The sequence below is a fragment of the Aptenodytes forsteri genome, unplaced genomic scaffold, assembly GCF_000699145.1.
Source record: "Aptenodytes forsteri isolate BGI_AS27 unplaced genomic scaffold, ASM69914v1 Scaffold209, whole genome shotgun sequence".
Taxonomy (NCBI): Eukaryota; Metazoa; Chordata; class Aves; order Sphenisciformes; family Spheniscidae; genus Aptenodytes; species Aptenodytes forsteri.
This window is the reverse complement of record NW_008795034.1, coordinates 3745414-3772950: the sequence shown is the minus strand read 5'-3', so window position 1 is coordinate 3772950 and position 27537 is coordinate 3745414. Positions and strand designations below refer to the sequence as shown.

The window sequence follows — 27537 nt, the reverse complement described above, 5'->3', positions numbered from 1 at the left end:
CCAGGGGAGGTTTAGATTGGATGTGAGGAAAAATTTCTTCACCGAAAGGGTTGTCAAGCACTGGAACAGGCTGCCCAGGGAAGTGGTTGAGTCACCGTCCCTGGGGGTATTTAAGAGACTCGTTAGATGTGGTGCTTAGGGACATCGTTTAGTGGTGGACTTGGCAGTGCTAGCTAGGTTGGACTTGATGATCTTAAAGGTCTTTCCCAACCTAAATGATGCTATGATTCTCTGATTATAGGGTGTGATGACAACCCCTCTTCCCTGGTCAAGGATCCCTTGCCCTTTGGTCCCCCACTCATAAATGACACCAATCTCTCCAGCTCTTTCCTTTTCCAGGGAAACTGCTGTATTACTGTCTCCCTGCAGGCATCCACGCTCAAGGAGTAACATCAGAGGAACAGAACTTGGCCACATGTACAAGCTTCAGTTTCAAGTTCAGTCTCAATAAGACCATTGCAAATTCGCCTTTCCAGTTTAAAACTTGTTATACAGGTTGGGCTTACTGCTAGGAAAACCTACCAACCCAACCACTGTGAGCCAGGTTTAAAACTGCCTTAAGAGCTCTCACCCCCTAAAGTGCTGTTTGTTTTATCTCACAAATTACTTCAATATGGAGGTGAACAACCTTACTGCTGCTTTAGGCGTGTAGGAACAGTGTCAGAGGAAAAGGGCTGATGATGTCAGTCACACTATCTAAAGTTTTTGTTCTAAAGCTTCCTTTTTTTTCTGCTAAGTTTTGCATCAAGGTGCACCCTCTAATACACCTGCCTTTGGAATCTCCAAAAGACCCTTCTCTACAGCAATCACACAAGCCAAAGAAATGCATGTAACAGAAAGGCATGTAGCACCCATCCAATAGCTACAAACACCTCTGTCTTTACAAACACAACACTGCTGCTGAGGATTCCATGTTCTCTGGGTTTTAGAGGTGAGCAACTGAGGGAGGCAGGATGCACAGAGAGGCTGCAGCAATGCAAGACCCAGTTGCCCAAGTCATCAGCTACAGCCAACAGTCCTCACAGACAAACTCTGCTTTCCAATATTCTCGTACTCACTTCACAGAAGCCACAATTTCATGTTAACGAACACTGCCATTTGGTGAAATAAACCACAGCTTTCACTCAGCCACTCCTGTCCCTGAACTGACTATCCCTGTGCCCTGAACACAGTGAGTTGATCAAAGTTAATTTTAACACAGCAAAAGGGCCGGGGAAGTATGTGTGCAAGGGAAAGGTAAGTTTTCAGCCAAATCATCCTCACATCCATTTTGCGACATAACTGCATGAACACTTGGGCACCAGACAGACAGCGAGGTCCCCAGGGTCAGGACAAATGGCTGGGGTTCGAGAGACCAGACTGCTCCTCTCCAAGCCAACGCCAGCTGAGCAGCATTTGAACAGCTCCTGCATTTCCTAGAGGATCCTCTCTCAGTTACAACTGCCCAGAAATTGAGTTTGACAGACCTGCAGCAGCCCACAACAGAAGGCACGGGAACAACATTTCACATACAGTTCGCGTTTGCTGTTTCTTGACAAGAGCCCAGGCAGGTCCAGGCCTCGCTGTACACTGTGTGGCTTACTGAGCACACAGGAAAACGTGCTGCAAATCACCTCAACCAGGCTAGTCCAGGGCTATCACTTAGTGATCATGTTTGACTTTACACTAGAGGCCCCAGCAAGAGCAGAGACCCCTGAAGTAAGAGTTGGATATGTATGCCGGTAGCCACAAGATCTTGCTTTAAAGGCCTTAAAAATCTCAGGGACCAGTCTGGCTAAGAGGAGGGATGGAACAGACCCCCTGCCTCCATGTTGCTCTCACAAACTCCCAGGTATTCAGCATGAGGAGGAAGGAACACCCCCCCTTACATCCTCCTCATGAACCACTTTTCCTTTTGTTCAAAACTACCTAAAAGCCCAACCTGAAGGCACATCCACTTCTCCTACCCCTTCGGGAAGGGCCTCCCCCAGGCCAGCTGGGATAGTGGCCAGGAGCCCTGCTGGGCCAGAGCCCCAGGGTTCATTACCAGGCCAACACAAGACACCTGGCCAGAGCTGTGAGCCTCCCCCTTCCCGTGCAGAGCACGGCTCTCCCCACCCAGCACAGCCCTGAGGACTCCCTGCCAAAGGGATCTGCAGAGACAAGAAGTCAAAATCACAGTGGGATTAGCTGTTCATACAGATGCAGCAGGCATAGCCAGAACGATCAGCATTAATAACAGGAGTGTTAGAAGGGGAATTAAGCCTCATGTCTCTGGGACTAAGCTAGTTTAATGATTAGAGGCCAATATTCAGGGGCTGAAAATGGGAGACTACCCCACTTGCCTCTCAACCATCGGGGCTGGCCAAAGTCAGGGTATCAGGAGACCTTTGGTGTCTTTGAGACTCTGAGTTAGGACAGCCCTTTTGGTCGCTGAGCCCCTCCACCTCACTCCCCCGGAGGCTGCCAGGAGCTGCAGAGACTCCAGAGGAGTTATCCCCCTGCTTTACCCATGACATCACTTTGCCACATACACCCACCTAGCTTGCCCCCCTACCCTACCCCCTAGGATACCGCCAAAGCATATTTGCATTGAGAATCAGTGGGAAAATTTAATTGAAAACCTGGCAAATCGGACATTTGATGAGGGGAAGCCAGAATTCCTGAAAAGGAAGCAGTCTGCAAAAAACGTGAAGCTGCAGCTCCAAACTCCACAGGCTTTACACAGCTTACTCTCCGTGTTGCCTTTGTTTAAACAGTAGTATATCCATGTGCTCTATCCGGTCTCCCACAAACAGCGCACTGCATGTCCTTCCCTACTCCTCCCACCCACAGATAAACAGGCTCTGGAAACAAAGCTTGAGCAGATAACTGTGGAAGCCCTGAAAGAAGGACGATGCTACTCCCTGTGGGGAAGCAAAGATACCCACATAAATGAAGCTGTCTGCTTGGGATGCTGTTCTTGGTTCTCTTGAGGATAGGATCAAGTATGTGCCTTATAATTAATTTGTTTGTTATTTGTGTAACACATCCTTATTTCTATACACTGAAATTATTAATAGCTTAATTCACTCTCTTTTTTCTTGTTTAAATCAGAGCCATTCCTGTTGGGTAAAAGAGCCTGAAATGCAATTTACACTGACAACGTAAAGCAGCCTTACAGTAAACACATACCTAGCCCTCCACATTCCCTCCAATGGTCAGAAACAATAAAACAGCTATTTATGAAACAGAAAGGTCAATCTAGGATGCACTTCTGCAGGGGACAGATGCATGTTACAGCTGGGGGGTGGGAAAGTTTGAGACACAGTGCTACTGGCCTAAAGGGGTTTTGGTTATTAACTGCGTGGAAGGCACCCCCACTGCAGTGCATGCTGCAGTGAAAATCCAGACAGGCCTCATTCCCTGCTCATGCAACAGTGAGCTGTGCAGTCACCCTGCAATGTTTTATCGATAAGGCTCCACTAATTTTGTGTTAGTCAGGCACATGCAATCAACCATCAAAAATCGGATCTATAATACAGGTGGTTTTAAACTGGACACAGAAGCACATGGCCTAGAAAATGCAGGACAGCTGGCAAGGCGTGGAACAGACTCAAGAAGCTAACCTCGAGTTAGCATTAGGAGGCAAGGATTACAACACACTGCATTAATACAGAGGAACATCTTACCAAGAAGAAAGCAATCAAGGAATAAGTGACGGAAGGCAACCTCTACAACAATCAGGCTTCAATCCTGAAAGCTGTTTTTAAAGGAGATGCTACCAAAGAACCCCCATAACTGTGAATATATAAGCTATTTCCATAACTTCAGTCACATACCTGAAGCAGCAAGGCAGTATTTGCAAAAGCTCTCCCCCCAGGCAGCCCAGTACTCAAAACTGGGCAGCCCTAAAGGCAGCAATAAGCATATTAAGCATCATCTGAGCTGCCGTGATTAAGTGACTTCTCCGATTGACTATTTAATACAGCTTTGTTTGTTTGCTTTCCTTCTTACCTGCTGATGTTGCCTGGCTCCCGCTGTGATAGACTTGACAAGAATATCTACTAATGGCTTACACATGATCTGTAACAAAGAAAGACCCAGTCTCTTATTAGTGGTTTGCTGACAGACAGGTTTGTTTTTCAAGCAAAACAGTCTATATTTTACACAGCTTCTTGAGTGAGAAGAAAATGCCACAAGAAAGAAAAGTGCCCAGAGATCAGCAACAGCTTATTTGAAAATTAACAGCTTTGCTCACACCAGCCCTGAGTGAAACCTTGATCACAAGGAAAGCAGCAGCAAAACTCTTAAATTGGAAAAATCAGACAAAGATTTCACCTCCTGTGTTCTGTCTGGTTCTTGATTTAAGTCTGCATCTGCCTGATACTTAACGTAGGCAGTTCACGCAGAGGAACAGTCCCAGAGGCAAAGGAGAACATGCTGAGTTAGACTGGAGAATGTCAGAGCTTGGGGAAAGACCTGAACCCACATGCTAAAGAGGCCAGAAACAACTGTGTCAGGAGGAAAGCCTCCCTGGAGACAGTTATCTTAAAGTTGTCCCCTGCAACAAGTCTTGATCAAAACAACCTTTCTAGAGGAGGGGTACTTATCAGCAAAGCTTGATGAACCTCTGTTCTGGCCTAATCCATCAATTTCTGTGTTTATAGGCAAAATATGTCCAAACTGAGGGGCAGAAGGAATCCAGACACAAGAAATGAGAAAGCATCTGGACTGCAAATACCTTACTGGCATACCTCTAATGTCATCTATCAGGCACTGGAAGGTCTAGCCCTGACAAAGCATGGACAGCAGTTTGCTGCACAGTTCACTGACATATTGTGCAGATGGTTATTCCAACCACACCACCTGAAATAGCTTCTTTTTTGGGGTAAAATGACTACTAAAAGAACAGATAGCTCTAGCAAGTGGGCAAAGCCCAGCTTGAAACAGGCCAGCATCTGTGTATATCATTACCTTTCTTTTATAAAAGGGATAAGCTTAAAGATTTTAAAAGACATTTCTGCAAGGAACAGTCGCATGGAATCCACAGGCTCTAGAAACCTGCAGATGGGATCTTAAGCTTGCTGTCTGCGTGGGCAGCACACAACCATTCTCTTCCCCCTATTTCACTAACTTATGTAGTGGCATCGTGGGCTGGTGTCCTAAGAAACCTGGTATGCAAAAGAACTCTGCTGCATGGATTCCCTCAGAGTCTGAAAGCATCTTACCCCAGTTACACAAGCCTATGTCTCCTCCCACCCTCCTGTCAGACATCAATTCTAAAAGGTTGAAGCCCTTGAGAAAGGGACTCTGGGAACTGTCTCTGCCTCACTCTGACCTAAAAATCCCTGAAGAACTATATGACATTCAGACCCAAGGCCTGTTTCTTAAAAACTGGCTGTCCTCATAGTGGAGACCAGCTCCAGTCATAGGTCAAGTTTGCAGGAAATACCTCAAACATTTCAGACGCTGACACTGTCTGAACAAGGGGCTTGCAGATTTGATTCCAATTAGACTCTACGCTCTACAGTCTTCTTGGAAGAAAACTGATAAACTGAGCATGCAGTCAGAGCAAAGCTGGACAGGAGCTACATTAGCTGTTTAAACAAGCTGGCCTCTTCTGCCTTTGTGCAAACCTTTCTCACCCACCTTGTCTTGAATACTGGTAAAAAATTAGAGCTTCTTAGGCTATGCTTTAAAGAGCAGCCTTCTGTTCATCTACATTCTCCATGCAGTATCCCAATCCAAACCACAAATGAGATCCTGGCCTTCTGCAGCGTTGCTATCAAAACATGCAGTATTAAGAGTCTGAGCAGGTGAAGATCCTAGGAAACCTTACAGCAGTTTTAAAAGCCTGCAATAAAGTGGAGAAGTTTCTCTTCCTACTTTCCCCAAAATTACAGCTGTACTTTGGAACCACCAGAAGACAACATACCACACAGTCAGCAACACTTACCGGGAAGCGTCTGAAGAGATCATGGAACATGGAGCTTGTAAGGGCACTGTTCCGTTTAGTCAAGAATTGTGTCAGTGCTTGCTGATATATTACAGTCACCCTCTCCATATCCAAACAACCTGTGCTCAAAAGCTATAGGGAAAAGCAGAACAAAAAGTTTCCAGTGAAATGCAAAGATGAATCACTAGCAATGAAGTAATTAATTTCTACCAGTGCACACAGATTTTTCCAACAACTAGATATTCTTGGGTAGTGTATATGATACAGGCCTACGAGATACAACACAGAACCATGAAGAAACAACAAAGTGGACCCCAAACATGCTCCCCCAAGTACCGACAGCTGTATGACCATGTTAGTGAAGGGCAGCACAGCTTTCTAGTAAGACTACATACACTGTATGTAGTGTGGTGGCTGTACTTCTAGGTTTGTGGTGGGCATGTCTAACGCATATTAGGTTCACAGAGCACTCAAAGACCATGCTGCAGCAGCTGTGCTGTGCACATGGTGTTCTCGGCGGTACAGCTGTCTGAATCTGTAGATATTAGTGTATGTAGATAGCTAGATCTACATACACTTAGCAGCTATGCCCAGGATTTCTAGGTACCCAGCAGACAAGCCCTAGCTCTGATCAGGGATCCAGCAATCCCAGAACAGTGTAAATGCTCCAATATCCCCCTCTGGTGGGGAACAAGAAACCCAGACATGCAGCAACCAGCTGAGACCTGCACAGGCCATACAGATCTAAACTAACAACACCGGGGTGAATGAAGAGCAAAGTGCGGAGCATCGCATCCCAACAATCCTGACTGTTCTCATATTGCCAGGGAAGCACAGCTCTCTGGGAAGAAAGAAAAGTTAAGGCCCAGGAGGTCAAAGCTGTGATCTTGCACAATAGTGAAGGGCCTTTTACAAACCTCTGCCCAAGCAATTTTTCCATGGCCCCATAGCAAGTTAAAGCCATGTTAGTGTCATGTCCCGTTCTCAGGTCGAACCCCCAGTGCTACTGCAGCTGAACACAGGCTAGAGTGGAACAGGGGAGATGGATCTTGAAATATATGGCCCCAGTTTCCTAGTCAAGTGTCTATACTTAGCACTTACTTGACATACACATCTGCAGGTTAAAAAATGGATTCTTCTTCCCATGCAGATGTTTACTGTAAAAAATTTCTTCTATAGTAACAGGCTTTTCCATAAATTTGGCCACTGCAGCATAGGGTCTGCTCTAGTTCCACTTTGCTGCTTACTGATTATGTTCACAAAGCACTGCTTACTGGAAACACACCACATCTTTGTCTCAGGTTCCCCACTGCAAAACTTTCCTGGCCTCAACACAATGGCAGCACCAGCAGCATCATGCAAACTAAACCGTGTCACTTCCTTCAAACCGGCAACTCACTTCAGCTGCTGGCTGTGTCCTTGGCTGGTCAAGACCACAGCTCTGTTCCCGCAGGAATAATAGCCTTCCCTGTGAAACCGCACAAGGATGCTGTGAAACATGTCTCACTCCAGCCTCAACATCAAGTATGTTGTTTATATTCCCCACAGATTTCCCACTTTGTTTTTCTTTCCAGAAAGGCCCAGCACAGAACAAGAGCTGCTTGAATTAACAGTCTCAGTCTCTCACTAAGCCTTAGAAACATTGGCTATCTTTTCAGCTGCTAATAATATCTCAGTGTTTGTAATTTCCAGGCCCTCCCTTGTCATGAGGTAGCCCTGTTTATTCTCCTCCCCCACAAAATGTCAACAGGATTAAGGCACTAATTCCTGCACATAATTTGAGAGGTTCAGAGGCAAGTATCAGGCTAGCCAGTGAAACACTACTTGCTAGGTTTCTATGGAGGTGACTGGACTGGGCTGCCCAACATATAGGGTCACCAAATTCAGAGACCTGTGAAATTCAGCAGAGACGGTAGGTAAAAGGGAACCAGACAGTAAGGCTCCCGGAGTAACAGACACCCATAGCACAACTAGATGAAGAGTCTCCCTGCTGAAATCAGGGCTGCTCCACACTCTCTTCATCCTGAGGTAACTCAGCCCAAACCTCAGAGAGATAGGAGTTCACTCTCATCCACCACTGTCCGGTGCCTCCCTGCTCCTCGGTACCCTCCCGGAAAAGAACTCAGAGTGACTGCCAAGAGGTTAATGGAAAAAATAGCAAATCAGCCAGGAGAGCAGCGTAAATATACATTAGGCTTCTTCGGCAATTAACCTGGATCCACTGTACATCAGCAGCCCCTGGTGGCTATAAGGCAAGCAGGCACTGCAAAGGCAGGAGGGTGAGGGTCAGAAGGGGATGAGGAATTTGACAGCTTTACAGAAAAGAAATCATGTAGATAGGTATCTGCAGGCAGCAGGAACAGTGAGACTGAATAAGCAAGGCCCACTCAGCGAAATGGGGTAATGCAACTTTACTGGCAAAAAACACTGCCTCAAGAGCAGCCTGCTGTCTTACCTGACAAGCCTGCGGGATGGCGTTGCTCTGTGTCTCTGGCAGAGTGGGAGGAGTTGATGACTTATTGGATGTGTTTCCTTTCAACACTTTGAGCAGGTATAATGAGGCACTAAAAAAGAAAAGGGCAGAACAAAGCAGTTAGCACAGTGTCACGGTGCCACTGCAAAGCCACTTGAGGGCAGAGGCCAAGTGATGCAGGCAGCTTATTCTGTACCAAGGGGGGCTAAAGAGTCCTAGAGGGCCCCTTCTCTCAGTCTAACCCACTCTTGCCAGACCTAAAGACAAATAAATCTTAGGAGGCTGCATCATTTCATTATTTGTCACTGCAGTTAGGCATCCCCACTATCAGCCTGGTCTCCTCAAGCTCATGCTTTTGACTAGCACCGCTTGAGGACTTTGCATTTGCCCAGGATTTCCAAGCCTGCACAGCTCAGCCAGCGCTACAGTGCAGCCCTCTCAGCCCAGGCTGCTGCGTGCCTGGAGAACTCGGGCAGATCAACTGAGAGAGCATGCAGACAGCTTGCTGCTTTTGTGAAATGTTCTATTAACTGGGCACGATTCCACTCAGGACTGCCACTGCCAGGAAGCTGTCAGGGAGCCATGTGGCACACACAGCCAGCCCTGTGTTGCCAGGAAGCACCAGGGTTCCTGCACAGCCACAAGCCAGGTGTGCTGCAGAGCCAACACTGCCCAATGGCACTGGGCTGACCATGCAACATGGTACCCACTGCATACACAGTTGTGTTGAGAAATCCCAGACTGAGTATGAAGGTCCTCCTGAAACTGCCTGCAAGTCACAAGAGAGCCTACTGGTAAATGGCACTCCCATTTACATCAGGAAACAGATTGCTCATGCCTCCTAACAAATACGCATATGGCTTATCCTAATTCACCTGTATTCAGCAGCAAATGAGTGAATATTGGTACATAGAGTCAGGACTCATAATCATTATTGTCCTCATTGTGCTATCATGGAGACAGTAAACCAGTATTTACAGAATGATCATTGCAGATTGACTATAAATTACACTCACCCCCGCACTGAATTACACACAATTCATTACTCCCTGATGAAACCTCAAGGAAGCACTTCCCATCACTATCAGCAAGCTGTACCAGACCATTTCTGTATCACAGAGCCCATAGAAGATGATCACCAAAAAATGGACATCTGTTTGAAAATGCTTCAGACTGCCAAGATGACTGACTAGTCCTCATGTAAGACACGGATGCTGGCACCTAGCCTTCATCGAGTCTCTTGCTTCTCTGAACCTTTTTAACATGCAACATTATGCCTGCTTACAGACCAGCCCACAGCACCGAGTAGAGATGCTCCTTTTTAACGCTCACCTGAAATAATAGAGAGCCACTGAAGAGTCAGTGTGCTTGCAGGCTTTCTTCACAAGCCTCTCCACAAAAGCATGCAAATCTTCTTGCAGGGCATCCACTCTCTTGCAGTACTGCTTAGTTCGGCACAATGAGTTCCTGAAAGAGCATTAAAAACAAACCCAAAGCCATTACCTACAGGAAGAGCTCTGGGAAACAGATTGCTATGAACCCTTATCACTGGGCTCAGGGTGACACATAAACAAAAATGGTGCTAGCTGTGGGCAGCAAAAGAGGCAGTCATCGCTGTGGCAAGAAGGGTGAGGGAGACTTACTGCTCTTCATCTTCAAGCACCTATTTAGGTATCAGAGTCAACCTTCCTCCAGAGCTCCCACAAAGGGAGCTGCCTCAAACCCTGTTACCACAGAACTGCTTCTCAACAGGGGGTACAGAGCAGTGCTGACGATGTCAGGGAGTGGTGTACAGAGGACACATCATGACACACACCATGCGTTATGCCTGTATCTAGCTCGTATCATGCCTCACTTCTGGCCGTGAACAGAGAGGATTTGCACTCTGCCTGTCTCAATAATAACTCGTTGGGAGTTTTGTTCCAGCCACAGCAGCAACTCTGTAAGCCTAGGGAGGTGTTGCATGATCTGACTTGGAGGTCAGAGGCCTCTGGAGATATTCAGTGACATGGCACCGTGCCTTCAATACCAATGTTTGTTCTTAAGGTTTCCACCTGCAAACAGGTTTGACACTTGAAGTCCCTTAGATTAGAAAACCCAGATCCTAATTTCTTTCCTGCAGGTTATGACTAAGCATTGTGGGCGTGTGTGGTGCTGGTAATCTAATTTACACAATCTATAAGCATAGCAATTGTCTTCAATCTTAGAAAGACCAACTTCTGGGAACTCACCCAACACCACTGGTGTCTATGAAAAGCCATTGCCTGTTATCTGGAGAACTGAGGACACTTACTTGAAGATATTGGCTGTTTTCTGGAGGAAGTCAACCTCCTGTTTGTCAGAGTCTGAGCTCATGCATTGTTCAATCACCCGAAGCAGGGGCTCAATGATGTCAAACACCAAGGGGTTCTCTGATTGCTTAGTCAGGAATGCTTCAATCAGATCCAGCACCTGCAAACAGAGTTACTGATGTGAGAACTAATACAGACAGGGAAACATGATCGATCTACCCAGAGCAGCTCCTTCAGACTTGAGTGGGCCACACAGCAGCTGGAAGGGGCTGAAGAAAACTATTTGCAGCTGAGCTCTGTATACCTTCTGCTATCATTTGTACTGTTAGGGCATGAGAAACTGAAAATTAAAAATTTGAAACTGAAGATTAAAGGCTGTCTGTTGACTTCAGCTTTATTTTGTGCAGTGACACCATTTAGAAACAGCAGTTATGAGAATCACTGCCACCTGGCCAGACCTGCAGTCACTATAACTTGGCACAGAGCTCTGTTAGCACCATTGACTGATAAGCTCTCACCCCTGCAAGCCCCCCTTGACTTCCAGACAGTGCATTAGCATAAAAACAGCCTCTTACAGCACAGCATCAGAATGAAAATGCAGTAAAGCCAATGGCTCGCTATGCCCTTCAGCCTTCATCTTGGCTAATCTGACACCAGACATTTCTATACAGGAGCGGCTGGAGCTGTCTCTGGATGCCCAAATATCCTGGACAGTCCATGCTGACACCAGGTGGCCTGAAGTCAGTATTACAGTCACAAATAACCAGGGGGTGTTAATCATAATCCTCCTGATTTTACTAGCATAACAAGCCAAAAAAAAGCTTACACTGCAAAATTACCAGAGGGGTTTTATGCATGTCACACTAAGGCACATCAAGCTTGTCCACTTTACAAAAACTGACAGGCACCTACCTTTGGGTAGGCATGGGGAAGGATCTAATAAATTGAAGCATATCAAATCAGCAAATGGAAACCACAGTTCACTTTTTGAAAGCACAGTCCTGTTTTTTGTTTTGAAGTAGGCCTGTGAAGCCCCAGTCACTGACCACAATATTGCTGTGCCAGGTGCTGTACAAAGCCAGAACAATCCAGTCCCAACCTCCAGGAGCTTATGACATACACGAATGTCCAAGCTGTTCAATGTTAAGTAGCTCATGGCAGGCAGTAGGCTACAACTAACATGCTAGTAAGCCAGAGGTCTTCACACCAAACACTTATCTCCCACCTTGATCTTGAAATCCCTCCGTAAGATCTTCTCTTTCCGCATCCTGTCTTTCTCATCCTTCTTCGCCTGGATCCGCTTCTGCTGCTCTGCAAAAAGGGCTGAGATGTTCTTGTCAAGAGCCATCATAGCCTCATCATCCAGCTCTTCATCACTCTCATCTCCTCCCTTTTGTTTTTAGAATGCAAAAACAACATGTCATCTCATGTACCTCAAAAAGACAGTGGAGAAAGAACCACAGCCAAGACCAGACTCACAGTAGGGATGTAGCTACCTCTAGACCCAGAATAACATGGGGAGGGAAAACAGATGCTCAGACCCATGAGAAATCTAGCTTATATTTCCTATCAGGTAATGCTGGCTGCACAGTACTAACACGCAGAGCTAGAGGATCAGGAGAGGGAAGAGGCTGAGGTTTTGACACTGACTCCCTCTGTGCTATTGCTCTTTCAGTAAAGAGGTTAATATATTGCTATGTCTGTAGCCTTTATAGGAATCATTAAACCACACTCCAACACTGCTACAAGAAGTCTCTAGAGTGGCCTACAGGGATCACACTCCTCCACACAGGCCAGCCAATACAGGCAGCATGTAACAGGTTCTCAGTGCTTTACTTCACGACAATCTCGTCTATTACAGGCAGGAATACAAATTATATCAGGCTAGACTGGACAAGCTAAAGCACTCAAGACACACTAACAATAGAAGAACAAGTGACTTATTCCCACAGCTTGCTTTGAAGATCCTGACCTCCTGCTTCAAATGCCATACAAAGATGACTGCCAGGGTTATCACTGCACGGGCTCAAACAGGATGTGGGTATTAGATAATCTTTCACCACCCCAAACCTCCTGGTATCTGTATCAAGGTAGGCAGTGAAAACGTACCAATGCGTTCCCTGCTTGGAGAACATTCATCAGCTGACTGCGAAAATCATCATCAACTTCTTCATTCTTTTCCTCATCTCCACTGTCATCCTCTTCTTCAGTGTTGCCTTCATCCGAGGAGTCCTCGCTTCCTTCCTCGTCCTAAGGAAGAAAAGTTCACCTCCTGACCGCACCGTCCTTCAAGCCCTGCTCAATTCTCAGGTGTTCAGAAATAAAACTCAAGCCTCCCCTCACCCCACTGCCTTGCTTCCAGCCCTCAGATTCAAGTAAAGACACCTCAGATAACAAGATACCAGATCTTCACAAGAGCTAAAAGCAGAACATAATACAGACTTCTCTGTCATATTAAATGAGTATCAAAAAGAAGCTTCCAAGGAACATCTGAAGTAACAGCCCCCATCTGACTCTCCCTTCTGCTAATGCTTGTAATGCTTTGTGACTCGAATCTCTGCAGTTCTTAAAACCCGAGATCTTGAATTCAGATGGCTGTGCATCACAGCAATGATTCAGTCTGTGGCTGCAAAAAAGAGGCCTGTGCTAATTTCAGGATGCAGTCATTTGTTCTCAGGAAGTCATCTATTCAGCCAGCCATACCTACAACAGCATTTTCCTTCAAGGCCAAGAGACTAATAAACATGCACTTCCAACAAGCCATTTGTGTGTTGCACTTTTAAAATAAATCTTAATAGAGCAACAGCCTTTTACTCGAGACAGAGAAATGCAATTATGCCTATTACCACAGATCAGGAGAAACATTATTTTTAAACAGTGAAGGTCTGAAGAGTATTTGTCACTGGCAACGGCACATCAATTACCATGTCCTGTGCAGATTTGATCTTTTTGTCCGATTCTTCCATCACAACAACAGCACTTTCTTCATTTTGCTCTTGGTATGGGTCAACAACCTGCAAAAAAAGAGGGACTTGTGTTTTTTCAGTGTTTTGTTTTGATGCATTTCTTGTGTACAACAGACAGGAATTTTGGCACAGTAAGCCAGTTGAATAATGAAATAGTAAGTAAGGGCATTCAACTTTCTGGCTTACAATATCATGTTTGTTAATATGCTAAGTTCTTTCTATAAGTAACAAAAAAGGTGGAGAAAACTGAAGAGGTTGGTGACATCACACATTTTGATTTGTTACAAATTAAGTATTAGGTTCACCTTATAAAGTACCTGACAGTACATCTTTGCAATCCACATATTACTCTCCCAGAAGACACCACCTTACTCAGTAGTGTGACCAATTCAGATTTTCAGTGTCACTTATTTTTAGCACTGCCACGCTTAGCCTTTCTAGAAAAGAGAAGTTGTTACTATTTATACTCCCATATAGAATCTACCAGCTATGTAAACTGACCCGGGAATTTCTTCAGCCTAAAACTACCGAAGAATACAGCTTAAAGTTAGCAGATCTCAGGCTCCCATTAAAAAAAAACCACAAAAAACCACCAAAAAACAACTCTCTGTAAGCTACCTTTAAAATTCAGTAGCACACATTGTCAGACATTTTCTAAATCAAGGAGGCTTTTATTTAATCCCAAAATAGAGACATGCTTGTATATCTGTTAGGAAAAAGACAGGTGAACAGTACAATGCCCTACTGGTGCCTCACTTACATCCAGGATCAGCTGCAAGCCCCTCTTGGTCAGGTTAGGGCAAATCCGTACAAACACGCTCTTGGAAATCCGACGTATGAGTAGGCTGGGCTGGGCAAGGAGGGAGAGAAGGATTTCCACCATCACCTCAACCCATCCTGGCTCTGCGTTGTCTGCACAGGAACAAACAAACAATGACAAGAAGGGGCTAAACCTCTGCACTGGCACATCAATAACAGACTGCAGAAAAATTCACCAAGGGAAAAATGGTGGTCCTTCTAGCTGACTATTAGAAGTACTCATTCAGCAACACAGACCAGAAATAATCAAGTGTGAAGCTGAAGATCATAGCTGTATTGGAAGGCTACTAACCGTATGGAGAAACATGCCTGAAATTGTCTTTAGGCCACTGCAAAGCCTTACCAGGTAACAAAACCTACTATTCATTAAATCATTACTTAGATTAGCAGTTCTGCAAATCATGCGACACCTACCTGGCCACATTAAAGCAATCAGCAGCCAGTCAGCAAAAGTATATACATTTTATAGTGTTTCCAATGAAATCAGGAGTCACAGCAGCCCATGAAAAGTGCTGACATTTGAAACTGGTCCATTAGTCCAAAAGTTTGGCAATCCTGATCTACATACAACCAAGCCACCATAGACTTAAAGCTTTTATTTTCACAGTACCCTCAAATTTACACACAGATTTACGGAGAACAAGACCATCGTTAAAGAGGAAGTCAAAAGACCAAGCCAGGTTCTTTCCTGGTCAAGTCCCAACCTTGCTCCGCAGGCCCTAAACAAGGACTAGCCTAAATCAGCAAACAGGCTGTATCTACACACAGGACACATTTAGTTTGCCCAGGACTTGAGCTCTGAAAGTACCAAGTTTCAGGCCTGCTGGCTGTTGGGAGAGCCCACAGCTTTGCCCAAGCAGATACCACCACTTCATTCAAGCTCTTAGCCAGCACAGAACAAGGACTCAAAAAGAGTGAACTCCCTTGGACACTGCTCATCTGAACAATGGCCAGCTCTGAAGCCCACCTATCCTTTAAGAGGCACACAGGAACTCAAGGCACTGAGGATGTGAACAGAGAGCTGGAGCCAGAGACAAGAGATTTAGAAAGACAAAGAAAGAGAATGAAGGAGACGGGATTCTCCTGGGAATAAGTGCATCAAGCTAGAACCGATGCAGTCAGAGTGCTTCACTAATGCAGAACCGCCATCTTCTGTCTTTTGACAGACGTTAACAATCCCACTCCATTTCTTTCTGTAGGAAGGACTCACCAGCCTTTTTCTTCTTAGGTTCTTTGCTGAATGCCCTCTCCGTGCAGTTCAGAAGGTCACTCAGAACGTCCATTGTTTCAGACGGATTCTGTTTGATCACAGGCAGACAGTAAACACCCTCTCTGAATTCCCCACTACCAACAGAAGGAATATACCCCGAATCTAAGGACCTCTCTAAATAGGTACAGAAATTAAAATCAGCTACTACAACCCCTTTGCAGAAGAAAATATGAATCTAAGTAAAAATTGCTCCACTCAACAGCAAATCAAGGGCAAAACTAATGCTCAGACCAAGCTTTGCCCCTGTAAGTTGTCTACAGTCAGTGTAAGAATCATGGTTTATTAGCTGCCAATTGCCCATTTCTAGAAGCCAGAGGCTGTGAAAGATTGGATGTCTGAACACAAAGAAACTCTCCAACTCAGTGTTCAGAAAGCCCAGCTATCAGCCCATTTTACACCACTCAGATATGCTTCAGAGGTCTTACCTTGAAAAGATGAATGGCCATTAAAAGCAGAAGTTGCTGGAAAGCAACGACTTTGGCACTGTCTGATTTATTTTCCTTCTTCTGCAGATTCTTCACAGACTGAAGTGTTCTGAAGAAAGAAACCCTTTTGAGTCTTTCACAATTACAACAGCAAATCTTCTCTTATGATCAGACTAAAAACATGACCAAATCTATAGTATCATTTCCTGTACTTAGCATTTAATTTATTGAACTTGGACATACATATAGTATACAATCTTAACCCAACAATAGCATCTCACCTTGTGCAGCTTATAAAAACCTCTGCACTTGGGCACGGGCTAGATTCCTAATAGTACAGCCAAGGCATAGACCTTTATGGGAAATCAAGCTTAGAAAAGAGCACCAGAAAAGAGTCACTGAGAAGTTAGTACAGACACCTACACATAGTTAACACACAGAAGGAACAGGAAGAAAGGAACAGGGCGATGAGAAAGAGAGAGGCATCCTGAAACCCAGTCGCAGGTGCAGGATACTCAAAGGGAAGAAACAGAACTGCCACTTCTGCAAAATGGCTCTGCTACAGCAGCCAGAACAACAGCAGGAGGATGAGAGAATACAATTTATTTTATTGGCCCAATCTCACCTCTCCCAGGCATCCCTCTGTCCCTTGGTAAAAGGCTTCACAGCTTTGACATGCTCACAGGAGAGCAGCTTGTTGGCGTACTCAACAAGGAGAAAGATCCACAGCTTCCCATCTGCAGTCACACCATGGATGTGCTTCTCCCTCAAGGCTGCAGCCTTTGCTGTCTCCCCCAAAACAGTCAAGGTGTTTAAAGTCTGAAGTAATCTGCAAAGACAAACAGCCAGCGTGTTACTGGCAGAGGAACCAGACGGCCTCCTCACACTTTCCAAACCAACGCCCACCAGTAGAGCACTCTCATCCCAGAGCTCTGGTCACTCACTGCAACCCAGATTCACAGGGCCTAAGTTCCAACCCATGCATGTATCCAAGCACAGTAATATATAGCTCATTGTCTTGGCGTCCCCAAGCACACCTGGTGCCCCCAAGGACACTGACTACTATTCTCAGTTGTTTCCCACTCTGTGTTCCAACATGTCCTCTGCTTTCCCTCTACTGAGGTTGGAGCACCAGCTTTGGCAATCACCTAAAAGCATCTATTATTACCAACTCCATCTCCCTTAGTACAGGGAGGACTGTGGAGCCATCAGCAGCTCACATGCAGAGTGGACAGAAAGCCAACAGCAACCTGCACAACCCCACCATGCCTCTCTTGGGTCCTTCCACTTCTAGCTTGCAACAGAGGTAATGGAAATCTTATGAGAAAAAGCAGTCTGAGCTCAACTCTACACCTACCTGATCATCATACACATACTCAGCAGGTTTGCCATGCAAAATTATGGTTTTACTGGACAAAACTTAAGGATCTTTGGAAAATCCATCTAGGATCTCCTTATAAAAGCCATTCCCTGGTCCTGGAGTCAAACAAATGCTCCAATAGCAGCTCACAATCCCAAACCTCTTGCCCTGCCATTCGCAGGCTGATCTTATCCTCAGGAAAAAAGTGACATTTCCAAGCTTAAAACATGCAAGCAAAATCCTTACCCAAAGAAGTAGTTTTCTGCCACCGAATGAGCCTGTTCATCTAGGGGCTCTGATGGAAGGACATTCGCCTCACGTATTTGGGAAGTCTTTTTCTTAGCCTCAAAGAAAGCATGGAAGAAGCAAAACCTAGAATGGACAGAAACAAGAACAAAATTAACAGCCAGCTTGGTCATAACAAAGAAAAAAGAGCCCATGTGTGCAAACCAAACAGTGCCACATATTCACATTTTTATTCAAGGATGTCCAAGCACTGAAAAAAAGTCACTATTTACAGTAAGACCCTTTCCTCAAGGTACACAGGGTAAAGAAGAGAGAAGGATGCTCAGGACTTCACAAAAGTGAAGTGCCAACACTTGAGGCCACACAATACAATACTCAAGACTGTCAGATTTGGGTCATATTCCCCAAGACTTTTAAACTGCCAGGTAAATATTTATTAAGATCTGATGCAAAGATTAGAAGTAGTATCTTCAAGCAGTCTAGGTAACCAGGAACCTAGTATTTACTGAAAACCAATGGGACTAAAGTGACTTTAAGTGCCTGAACTACTTATGACAAAAGTTTGTCCAAGTTTGCAGAAGGTATTTTGAAAACAGAACCTAGTCTCCTAAACGACTTATGTTATGGAATATTTCCACTACTGAATTTGTCTAGTGTCACGGGGACAGCTTACTTGGAATACTGCTATAGAGCTAAACAGAATTATTCCAAACACATGTGGCATTAAGTCTTTAAATCATTCTCACCTGGAAATGTCCATCACAAGGCTCTCTTCTTTTTTCACTGAACTTTCAATGATGTTAGCAAGTCGGTGGATGATCCATTTTCTTAATCGAGCAATCTTATGTTGCGCTCTTTCAATAAGAAGTGCACACAATCAATAGTTTGAACACTATCCCAAAATAAACACAAACCGCACAATCCACTGCAGCAAGAGGCGACTTTCAGCTATTTAGAGGCTTTACACTAAAGATGGCAAAGTTATGTAGTAAGAAAGCAACAGGCACATAAGAAGAGATATAATCTTTCCCAGTTTGCTTTTCACTATGCAAAAGACAGTCTCTTTACCCCACAGAGGTACTGCAGTCTACCAAAAAGCACTTCAAGAACTGCAGTAGTGCATGTATGACCTCACTCGACTGACAAGTAACACATAGACACACTGTTTTAACAGCTTACATCATCTTTGGAAGAAGCCCCTGCACATAACCCAGTACCCACAGCACCAAGTTGTGGGTATTCAGCGAGCAGCAGCGCCAAGGAGGATAGAACTTTCTCTTGGGAAGATTTCCTAGCTGGAAATTGCTACAAATGCCTATCACGGATATAAGTATTTACAGGCTACTCTTGAGACACGGAAGTGGGTGCTTTGCTGTGGGCCAAGGAGACGAGAGCACTCAGGCCAGTTTAATAGTCAGATAAAAGGGATGCACAATTCCTACAAAGACCTGAGAGTCTGCAGTGAAAAAGGAAGCCACTGGACGTTTTTGCCAAAGCAATCGTCAGGGCTAGAAAAACATGAGAAAAGGCTTCTTTGGTGATCCAGTCTGCTTTGGTCAGGCTGGCTGGTTCTCACCGTGTTTGCTCCTATTTGCAGAATTGAATTTTGTCCCAGCAAGAGAGTCAGATGCTGGGGCTAAACCTTCTGGGACAGAGGAAATAGAACAGGCAACAATTATCAACTCATGGCAAGGGAACCAGCAAACGTTGGCTGTCCAAACCAGACTTTACACAGGTAGCTACTCTAACCACAAAACAGAAAGAGAAGAGGAAGGTGCATCGTCTATACACTTACATGTTTAGATTTTCCTGGGTCTGTTTTTGCCGGTTACTTGAGAAGTCTAAACAACAGTCAAAGTCTGGCCTGAGGAACATGTCTTTGAGCCAGTCAATGTATTTTTGCAATGCCACTGGCTGCAGGTGTCTGACTACCCTGGAAGAGCTGGACAACACTGGATAGCCTTGATTGGTGAGAGTAGAGAAGCCGATCATCACTGCCAGCTGCCTCTCCACATCATCACAGCTGTTCAGAAATTCATCTATATATCCCTCCATCTCTGGAGCAAACTTAAACCGGTCTGGAAGCTGAAAAACACGGTCAAACAAGCAGGTTAGGAACCTCACACTGAGTCTGAGTGTCTTTGTAAGTACAAATCACTTTACAGATTTGACTGCAGTAAGTAAATTAAAGTCACGTGCCTGAACATTTGTCATAAGGCATACAGCAGGTCATCAATTTCATCTCATGGTCTTCCTCACATAGGAGCAATCACTGTAAGCAACCACAGAATCCTGTCATGTACCAACTTCAAACCTTTAATTTGCACCTTCCCAAACAGTCAGGCTTCAGCAGGCTGGACCACATGCTGGCCAGTGCAGCTAAGCTCCTAGCCTGATCAGCTCTTATTTTGGGTGAAAGTCCAGGGTGTTTCTCATATCATCTGCCTTAGACTTTCCCTCGATTTGGAAACTCCCCCACATCAATTCTGGTCTCATCTAGCAGCCGTGGAGCCTGCTGACCTACAGTGGGTAGAACAAATCCTACCTCCTCTCCCTGGTGTCTCAGAAGTGTTGAGACGTTCTGAAAGGAGGGGGAGTTGACATGTTTAACCTAAAAACCGTATCCTGAGGTGTTGCTGTTTTGTGTTAAATCCTATCTTCAGTCCTGGCATACAAGCTGACAGGCTGCTGGCCTTGGAACACTGTCCAGCAGCATGCAGACCACCAGGACATGTCCCATCTCACCACACATCCCATTTCCTTATGTTCGTTCATAGCCCACAGTGTTCAAACCCACTCATTTGCTTTGGAAAGAAAAAAAAGCATAACTGGAGAAACCTTGAAGAGGGCAAGCTGTGGCTTCGTTCCAAAAATGCAATGCAACTTCTGCAAATTAATAAAACAACTTGTTTGGGAGTGTCACGATCAATACAGTGACCTGGCGGAAGCAGAAACAGTAATGAAAGTCTAGGGAACACTGTTCTTTTAAATAAAAGGGCTACACATTCCTAATTAACTACAAATCCATCCAGTTATAACATAAATACCCCAGCAAGAAATCTCACACAAAACACAACTTAGCAAGCTCCTTCTTCCACTGTTGGAGAATTCAATACTTGTGCATCAGTACGAAAACTGGGAGAAAAACTCCAGGAAAGGCTGCTGTGAACAGGCTAATAACTCACACCGGGGGTTTCATCAGTCATTTCTCAACAAAAGCAAATCAAGTACATTTGCTCCCCTGTTGAAAAAAAGTGGATTCAGGAAGATAACTGTCAGTAAACATCAGACTCAAGCTTTGTCTAGTTCCACCTCCAACAACAACCAGAATCCCGTAAGAAAGTACAAGGTAACAGTATTTGCTTTCCAAAACAAAGGAACAAAACAAAACAAACCCACAAAAACAACAACAACAAATTCAAACTAAGATCTTTTCTACTTCCTCATCATCACCAATATTAGTGGTTTCTCTTTCCATTTAGTCAATCATTGTCTTCAGAGGATTTGGACATTTCAGATGGGAATTAACAATTTTTTTTATGCACATGGAAGAACACAGCCCAAATCACTGTGCAACAAGCATAAAAAGCAAGAAACAGGAAAACAACTAAGTTAGTGGATAAACCCTGAAGAAAGTTGGTCCATACAGGGAGGCACCATGGTAAGCATTATTTTCAGAGCAAACCCACACATCTATCGCTGCTTTGATACCAGAACAGAAAGACTGCAAGTCCTATTCCTCCTAAGAGAGGGCAATGATTTTGGGGCCCACATGAGGAGGCTTAGGATTATGTTACCACAAAAAGCCAAGCCAAGGCCTGTTTTTAATCAGTATTCCCCTTTTATTCTTCCTCCCTTTATTGCAGGGCTGTGTTGTTTGCTGGGTTCCCAAGATGGAAGAAGGAAGAGGAGTTCCAAAATCCAATTCCCAAATAAAATTTCTGCTTAAACCTCAGATGTGCTTATTGAAACAAGCACTAACATAAACAAAAGCATGAGTTGTCCCTTTTTGTCTTTGCCTTCAAATGTTCATGCAACACCCAGCACAATGACAGACAAAAAGGAGCTTCTGGACACGCAAAATCAAAAGGACTGTTAAAGGATGACATATGACATTGTCAATATGCTGAGGGCTGCCCTTCCTCTGCTTCCCCCATCGTTAGCGCTTTCTCAGCAACATCAGTGAAAGCAGGTGGGTCAGTGCTGAACAATTTCAAAACCCTTAAAAAAAAGTCTGAACAAAAAATACACAAACAGGCAATGACAATTAAACACAGCCTATACTCAGCCCACTGCATACAACTGCATGTCATACAACCACCTTGCTTTTAGTAAGAGTCCAAGGTCTAAAACTACATGATTTTTTTTTTTATACAAGACGACATGAAACTAGAAAGGGGGGTGGAAAGGACTTCTGCTCAGGACAGGGTCTTCAGCCCTGAGCACAAGTACTTTCAGAAGACCTACCTGAGTCGTCACCACGTGTTCTCCATAGTGCTGCATCACCTTCCCTTTGAGAACCATCTGTAGCTGATCCAGAGACAACAAGGGGAGAGCACTGCCCAGCAACCGGTAGCACATGTAACTGAGTGGAAACAAAGAAGATTCCCTCAGGTAGAGGCACAGCAGTAAAGCCACACACAGACAGAGTGTAAGACAGAGAAGAAGTGGTGGGGCAGGCTACATGGAGCATGCAGGAAGGCAGAAGTCAAAAACTCATGGATCCTGTGTTCAAAAATCCTACTACCCAAAGCTTTTCTTCTGACTAGCATAGCTGCTAAGATCTCTCCCCGTAGCAGGTCCTCCACCATCTAGAAATAGATGAGTCCTCACCAGCAGTTCCTTCCTCAGTCCACTTTCTGGATCTCTTCTCCCCAGATATTTTATTTCCACAGGCCTAATAAAAACTTACTTAGTTTTTGACTACACAAATTTACTTGGTTTTGACAGCAACTTGCTGTCAAATTTGATCAAAATTGCCCAATGGGCTCAGAAGTTATTTGATAGACAGCACTAGCCTAATTTCTGCAGGAAATCAGGCTAAAAAAGCAACACTTTTGAGCATACAAAGGGTATTTTCAGACTTACCCAAGAAGTAAAACAAGACTTAAACTGCTCAGGCTTGGAAAATGGTTTCCTTTCACTGTGATACTCATGAAATATGCTACAAAAATTTTTTGTAGGTGCACCTCTACTTTTAAACTCTTGGTCTAAGAAAGATTTAAACTTGGCCACAGACTGCCTCGCTATGGTCCAAATTAAATTATGCTCCCCCAAAATGCTCACAGATTTGTATTCCTGATTTTTCATCGTATTTATACAGCATGAGTCTCAACAGACAACTTAAATAATCCTACAAAGATCTAGTCTTGGAAAGATTAGACTTGGAAAAGGGGCTGAAATAGGTACCGTTATGATGTCAGCCACAGCCATGTCCTACTTAAAAACATGGACCATGTCAGAATCCAAACACATACCCAGGCATTTTACTTCAGTCCATCCCACAAAGCACAAGTCCAGCAATATTAGACACAAATTTCAGAACTAGGGTTTGTCTACACAGGAGCCGTCCTTCTTAAACCACGCAAACAAAGCCAAATGACTCTCCCCCTCAACCACTCAGAGAGAAAGGGACAGTACAGCTCCTCTGACAAGTCTTGTAGGAGCAAGCTATAGATTTAAGACACCTTTATGCCCAATGAGGTGCATCGCCTTTATGTGCTGTCCTAGTCAAATTCAACCTCAAATTTGTTATATGTCACAATTCTAAGAGAAGTCTTACTAACTCCTGGATTTAGGCTCCCTATAAAGTTTCTCATGAATACTTAAATAACCAAAAGCAAGCATTCTCACATTGTTCATGAGAAGCCACATGCTCCACCCTACCATAGGGCAGCAGAAAGACTGGGGCAAGAAACAGAAGGATAATACGGAAAACAACAAACAACGTATGTTAAAACAAACCTCACAGGTCCCGATTTCTCCTTCAATAGCCCATTCTCCACACCTTCTTTCCAGAACAGTTCAAAGGCATCTTCCTTCAGTGAAACTTGTAGCAAATCAAACACTACACTGGGCAATTTCTTGTCCTTCTTCTCAGACTTGGCAGCACTTTGCAGAAGCTCTACAAGTCTAGAAGAAGAAAGAAAATAACGTGAGTGATCTGGCCTGGAAGGGGATTGCTGAAGGCCAAATTCATCCTGCTGAAGGACACAACATTTCCTGAGCACTGCAGGCTGTATCTCTTGGGAGAAATGACAGAGCTATAATTTAGGAAGCTCCATAACACCTAGCACCTAACCCTGAACAGAACCTGCAGTGGCAAATACAGGCAGGTGTCAGAATGAAAGCCACATTTCTCTCACTGCTAGCCAAGAAACCGAGAATGTTGCATTTAATGCTCCTTATTTAAGAACTTACCTGGGAATATTTTGCTCATTTACAACAGTAGGTGAGCCAAACAGCTTCTTCAGGTTTTTAGGTTTCAGAACACCAGGGAATTTCTGTATTCCCACAAGCAAAAGGTGCAGGTTCTCTGGAGATGTGAAGGCTGAAGCGAGGTCACTTTGCAAGATGCCAAACAGGACCTCCTCAAACACAGTTTCAGGAACCTAGACGGGAATGAAGGTGAGAGCATATGAGAAACATATGAGGGCATTTTACTAACTTGCTGTGTAGTATATTAAAATACCTGCATTGTAGGGCATTCTACTAAAAGCTTGCAGTGTTCTGGAAACTTTAGAAATAGTCTTTATGGTGACACAACCAAAAATAAATAATAAGTAAGTCCAGCACCGGCATACAATCCCCAGGTGCTTAACCATGTGGAGCAGGACAATATGTTGTCATCAGATAGCAATTCTGGTCAACTGACTCCAGCCACAATTGTTCTCTTGCTGTCTGACTGCTCCTGTCTGTACAGCCGTGCAGCCCAGGGAGAACGAAACACTCTTCTATTAGTTTTTAATTATATTTCCCCAAAATAAGACACTTGTTTCAATAAGATTTGCTGGTAAACAACTGCGTTCAATGGTTTTAGAGAAAACTGGATCCAACATTTTCATCAATAAAATAAGAAATGCACAAAAACTGCTTTAATTTGTATTTTTTAAAGATGGGATTCAAAATACTTTTAAACCTAACATCAAGACTAAAGGACCCAGAACACTTCCATACAAAACATTATTTAATTTTGATTTAACACTGTTAGTCTTCACATCCACAAACAATATCCACATAAAAGAGGGAAATAAATGAACTCTCTCCTTTTACTACGAACTCAGAGTTCCTTTACTCCGTGTCCCTACATCCTTTCACTCCCAACAGCCCAAAATTCAACCTTAGGCCCAGGCTTGGTGCATAAACAAGAAGGTTTGCTGTCCAGAGTTTTCAGCGTACTTCTATTCAAAAGAGCAGACAGTCTAACATACCACCCAAGCAAGTCACTACAGGTTTGTCCATGATGAAATCAGACTAAGCTAAACCAGAGCATCCTTCCCAGAATAAAAGCCCACAGACAATAGAGGAAACAGCTCCCACAGTTTAAACTCACTCTTCCACACACCCCCTTTAACTTTCAACTATGAACAAACTAAGGAAAAAGCAGTCCCCGAAGCAAAGTCCTCCCTCCTCCCACCCACTGTGTGCTGTGGTTATACCTCAGATGTGATGTCAATAAGAGTTTTGCGAGGGAGATCTCTGAGGTGTGCTTGGTGATGTGCCAGCTGCTGGAGAAGCTGGACACTCTCCAGCAGAGCTTTCCGGTCCTAGAAAGGAAAGATAAGCCAAAAACAGAGGACATATATCAAAGATTAAGCTGAAGGCTCAGGTAATAATCCACTCTTGAGACCCTTACACATACTTGTAATAAGAAACCTACACAATTGCTTCCCGATAGGCCACTCGGCTTTTCCCAAAATGGTGTTTTCTGGCTGTATATGACACCAGATCCCTTCCTTCCAGGAGAGGTAGGGACCTCCTGCACCATCTGACACAGTTCCTACACTCTAGTCAGGAACAAACATTTAACAGGCACAAAAAGTCCATGGATAATGCAAAAGAAATGAACAGAACTTGATGCTTCAAGTCCCATCTTATTGACTAGCCAATGACACAGCCTTTCTCTCTAGATCCTCTCTCCACATCAGACAGCCCTAGGACCAGTACTGACAAACAACGTAACAACGGTAATGTTACCTTAACAAGCCGGCCAGATTGAAACAGAGCCATGACTCCAAAAAAGTTTCCAAAAGCAGCATTTCTCACAAGTTTCTGAAAAGGAAAAAAAAAGGGGGGTTAAAATCCACTTCACTTAGATTTCACGTTCAGCTACAGCTCTGATCAGTGGAACAAGATGGCTGGAAGATCTAGCCTTGAACACCCTGCTATATGAAGATAACACACTTGAAAAGCAACCCCCTGCATTATGTTTAACAACTGTCCTAGATTATCTTTCTGTCACATGGACGAATCTCAGCTAAAACAGGGCCAGATGACAATGTCATCAACTTCCATTTTTTACAAATATTTCTGTTATTTCATTATGGTCATTTGCCTTAGTAAGAACCCAAAACTATGGTATCCATGCACCAAGCCTTCAAAGAATAGAGACCGGTTAATTTAAGCTAGCTGTTGGCCAACGCTGCTATGAGCCGACTCACCTTTTTCACTTTTTCCAGATTGTGTTTTTCTTTTATCTGTTCCAGGACACTGCACATTGGAATTTCCTCAAAAGCCTGTAAAACCTGAGGAGATGGATGGAATAGCTCAGTTTGCAGGTCTTCCATTTTATGACATTTTATCAGGTTCAGCCGAAATAGAGCTGAACAGTTGTTCAGCATAGCAGCAGATGTGCTGCTTTATTAGGCCAGAATATAGACAACTAGATCAGGAGAAGATGTGTCAGAATAGGAACTAGTGTAGACATAAATATACCTGCTGATATTCCTTTTTTTTTTCCCCTGTACATGACTTAGCAGGATTAATAATGAGAACATTTTGCTGCAACTACATGACCCTGTAACAGAAGCAATGAAACTTTTCAGCATGGGGAAAGCTCTTCTGCATTATCAACTTGTCAGGTGCGACGAGGTCCGATCCCACTGGTGATCCCAATTGCTGGGACTTTTAGCTATGTTACAGACTCAAACAGCAGGGAAAAAATAAACAACTTTGAAACACGTGTTAAAGGGTTGCCTTTTCAGATCTCCCACATAAACAGCCCAACACCAGGAGCAAGTCAATTTTAAGAAGTCACAATAGTTCTAAACGCAGCATATTTGAAAACCTAGTCAAAGTTTGCAAATTCAGGATGGTTCTTGAAGCAGGACAGAATTCTGTAGCATGAGCGTGATACTGGTATAGCTTATACCTTTATAAGTGCTTCTAAAACAGACTAGCACCATTTAAAACTGCACAGTTTTTCTGTGCTCGCCGCCAGAGCCTTCTCTGCCATCTGCATGCAGAAGTTGCCAGATGGGAGCCCTCGAGCCTCCTTACAAACTGCAAAGGGGGACCCCAGGAACTGACTGGGGTTGGCGAGGGGCCACAGAGCTCTCTGCTCTGCTCTGGGGAATACTGACCTGCGCCAGGGCCAAGCTGAAGCCTGGGCGGGCGGCCTCTCGGGTGGCTCCCAGTCCTTCCACCAGGCGCTTGAGGGTGTACTTCAGCTCATCGTCCTGAAAGAGAGACCCACATCGTCCTGAAAGAGAGACCCAGCTCCGGCGGTGCCCACGCTCCTCTGAACACAGCGGGGCTGCCGGGCCCCCCGC

At 44.4% G+C, this 27537-nt stretch overlaps 1 protein-coding gene across 1 annotated transcript in view; it reads right to left on the bottom strand.

The window, feature by feature from the left end:
* Positions 1-27537, bottom strand: part of MYBBP1A (MYB binding protein 1a) — a 62339-nt gene that overhangs the window by 33179 nt on the left and 1623 nt on the right. The window contains exons 2-23 of the mRNA XM_009276452.1: positions 27349-27444; positions 26428-26511; positions 25964-26038; positions 25426-25533; positions 24188-24378; positions 23732-23899; positions 22235-22352; positions 19563-19852; positions 18514-18621; positions 17768-17893; positions 16787-16990; positions 16162-16270; positions 15677-15764; positions 14408-14559; positions 13606-13695; positions 12791-12931; positions 11907-12071; positions 10684-10841; positions 9723-9857; positions 8373-8481; positions 5918-6049; positions 3976-4044 (exon numbers count right to left, since the gene is read on the bottom strand). Of these exons, the coding sequence (XP_009274727.1) occupies positions 3976-4044; positions 5918-6049; positions 8373-8481; positions 9723-9857; positions 10684-10841; positions 11907-12071; positions 12791-12931; positions 13606-13695; positions 14408-14559; positions 15677-15764; positions 16162-16270; positions 16787-16990; positions 17768-17893; positions 18514-18621; positions 19563-19852; positions 22235-22352; positions 23732-23899; positions 24188-24378; positions 25426-25533; positions 25964-26038; positions 26428-26511; positions 27349-27444 (2916 nt within the window). The remainder of the gene's footprint in view (positions 1-3975; positions 4045-5917; positions 6050-8372; positions 8482-9722; positions 9858-10683; positions 10842-11906; positions 12072-12790; positions 12932-13605; positions 13696-14407; positions 14560-15676; positions 15765-16161; positions 16271-16786; positions 16991-17767; positions 17894-18513; positions 18622-19562; positions 19853-22234; positions 22353-23731; positions 23900-24187; positions 24379-25425; positions 25534-25963; positions 26039-26427; positions 26512-27348; positions 27445-27537) is intronic.